The sequence below is a fragment of the Sinocyclocheilus grahami genome, unplaced genomic scaffold (genome assembly GCF_001515645.1).
Source record: "Sinocyclocheilus grahami isolate Dianchi unplaced genomic scaffold, SAMN03320097.WGS_v1.1 scaffold43.1, whole genome shotgun sequence".
NCBI lineage: Eukaryota > Metazoa > Chordata > Actinopteri > Cypriniformes > Cyprinidae > Sinocyclocheilus > Sinocyclocheilus grahami.
Window position 1 is genome coordinate 17709 of NW_015505222.1, and position 1393 is coordinate 19101.

At 38.0% G+C, this 1393-nt stretch overlaps 1 protein-coding gene across 2 annotated transcripts in view; it reads left to right on the forward strand.

Moving 5' to 3' along the window:
- The first annotated feature begins 6 nt into the window (after positions 1-6).
- The window catches only part of LOC107582301 (activin receptor type-2A-like), a 23394-nt gene continuing 22007 nt past the window's right edge, over positions 7-1393 (forward strand). For both annotated transcript variants that reach the window (XM_016268067.1, XM_016268068.1), the window contains exon 1: positions 7-634. In XM_016268067.1, coding sequence (XP_016123553.1) covers positions 580-634 — 55 coding nt within the window. In that variant the 5' untranslated portion in view covers positions 7-579. The remainder of the gene's footprint in view (positions 635-1393) is intronic.

Consider the following 1393-nt stretch of genomic DNA (forward strand, 5'->3'; position numbering starts at 1 on the left):
CATTCCGACGAAAAAGGCGTCTCAGAGGCGCATCAGGATTTCACGGAGGAATGCATTTTATCCGACACTGTTTATTTGATTTGTTTTAGATGCTGCTTCTTCGGATCTCGGTGTATTTAAACCCTGAGCTGGATTTATATTCGTGCGTTCTGGAATGAAGATCACGACTCTGATTATATAAATCAGATTTATTCAAAGCATTTAAAGAGCCAGGATGGTTTTGAACCCGACTGAACCATGAATAGGAATTTTCACCATGCACTCAAAATAATCGCTGTTTCTTTATCGATGTCGATCAATAATAATGCATAAGCTTCAGCACAGGCTGCTGCCTCTATCTAATACAGTATGATTGCATTAATGTTTGATATTTCATCTATGCAAACAGAAACACGCGCACTGACCTCCACACTGAGGATTTGTGAAATCTCTCAAACACTAAACCTCTCTTACAGACTTACACATTGATCCGGACCTGTTTGCTCACAAATAAATGCTTTTGGCAATATTCAAACATTAATTTCAGAGGGAGCGGATTATCAGCTGGGATTTATTGCAGTGCAAGAATCTGCATTGAAAATGAGGACAGACACCAAACTGGCCTTGGCCATATTCCTCGTGTCCTGTTCATCAGGTGGGTACATGTTTCTGCATTATATATCCATGCATATGCATGTGCATTATATGATTTATAAACTGCAGCCTGTTGACCCCAGCATTGCTCATAGATTGAGAGCAACTCCGGCTGTGTCGGATTAATCTAAAGCTTTGGCCAGTGACACAAAGAGCTGCTTGTTACAGCCGTGTGTTGACCTGCGTTACATGTAACGGATGTGGTAACACTTTATTTTAATAAGGTGTCCTTGTTACACATCTTGCATGTGCTTGCTATTATAATAACAATGGATTATGCATAATTACATGCAAGCAACCCAAACCCGTGCATGTAGTTAATTAATATTACTCAGTACTTAGATGTATAATTACACTGTAACAAGGACACAGAGTAACAAAGAGTAACCACTGCTTGTCTGGTGTTGCACTGAAGGGCTCTGCTCATAATAACTGAGCTCCAGTATGATTGTGCAGAACAAAGACGAAGGCCTCGGCATATTCTATAGACCGTTCCCATACCTGAGCACGATTTTTACAGTTTTATATTCAGTAGGAATTTGAGAATGTTCTAAAGAAGTTTTATTTTGTGCTATTGAATCAGATTCGTGATAGGTTACACGTGTCGATATCAGAAAGCATCTATATATACATTTACTGTTCAGAAGTTTTTTGCTGTTTTTGCAAGCCTTTTTTATACTCATTAACGTCTGCATTTATTTGAACAAAATACAGTAAAAACAGCTAAATTGTGAAATATTAATACAATTTAAAATAACTG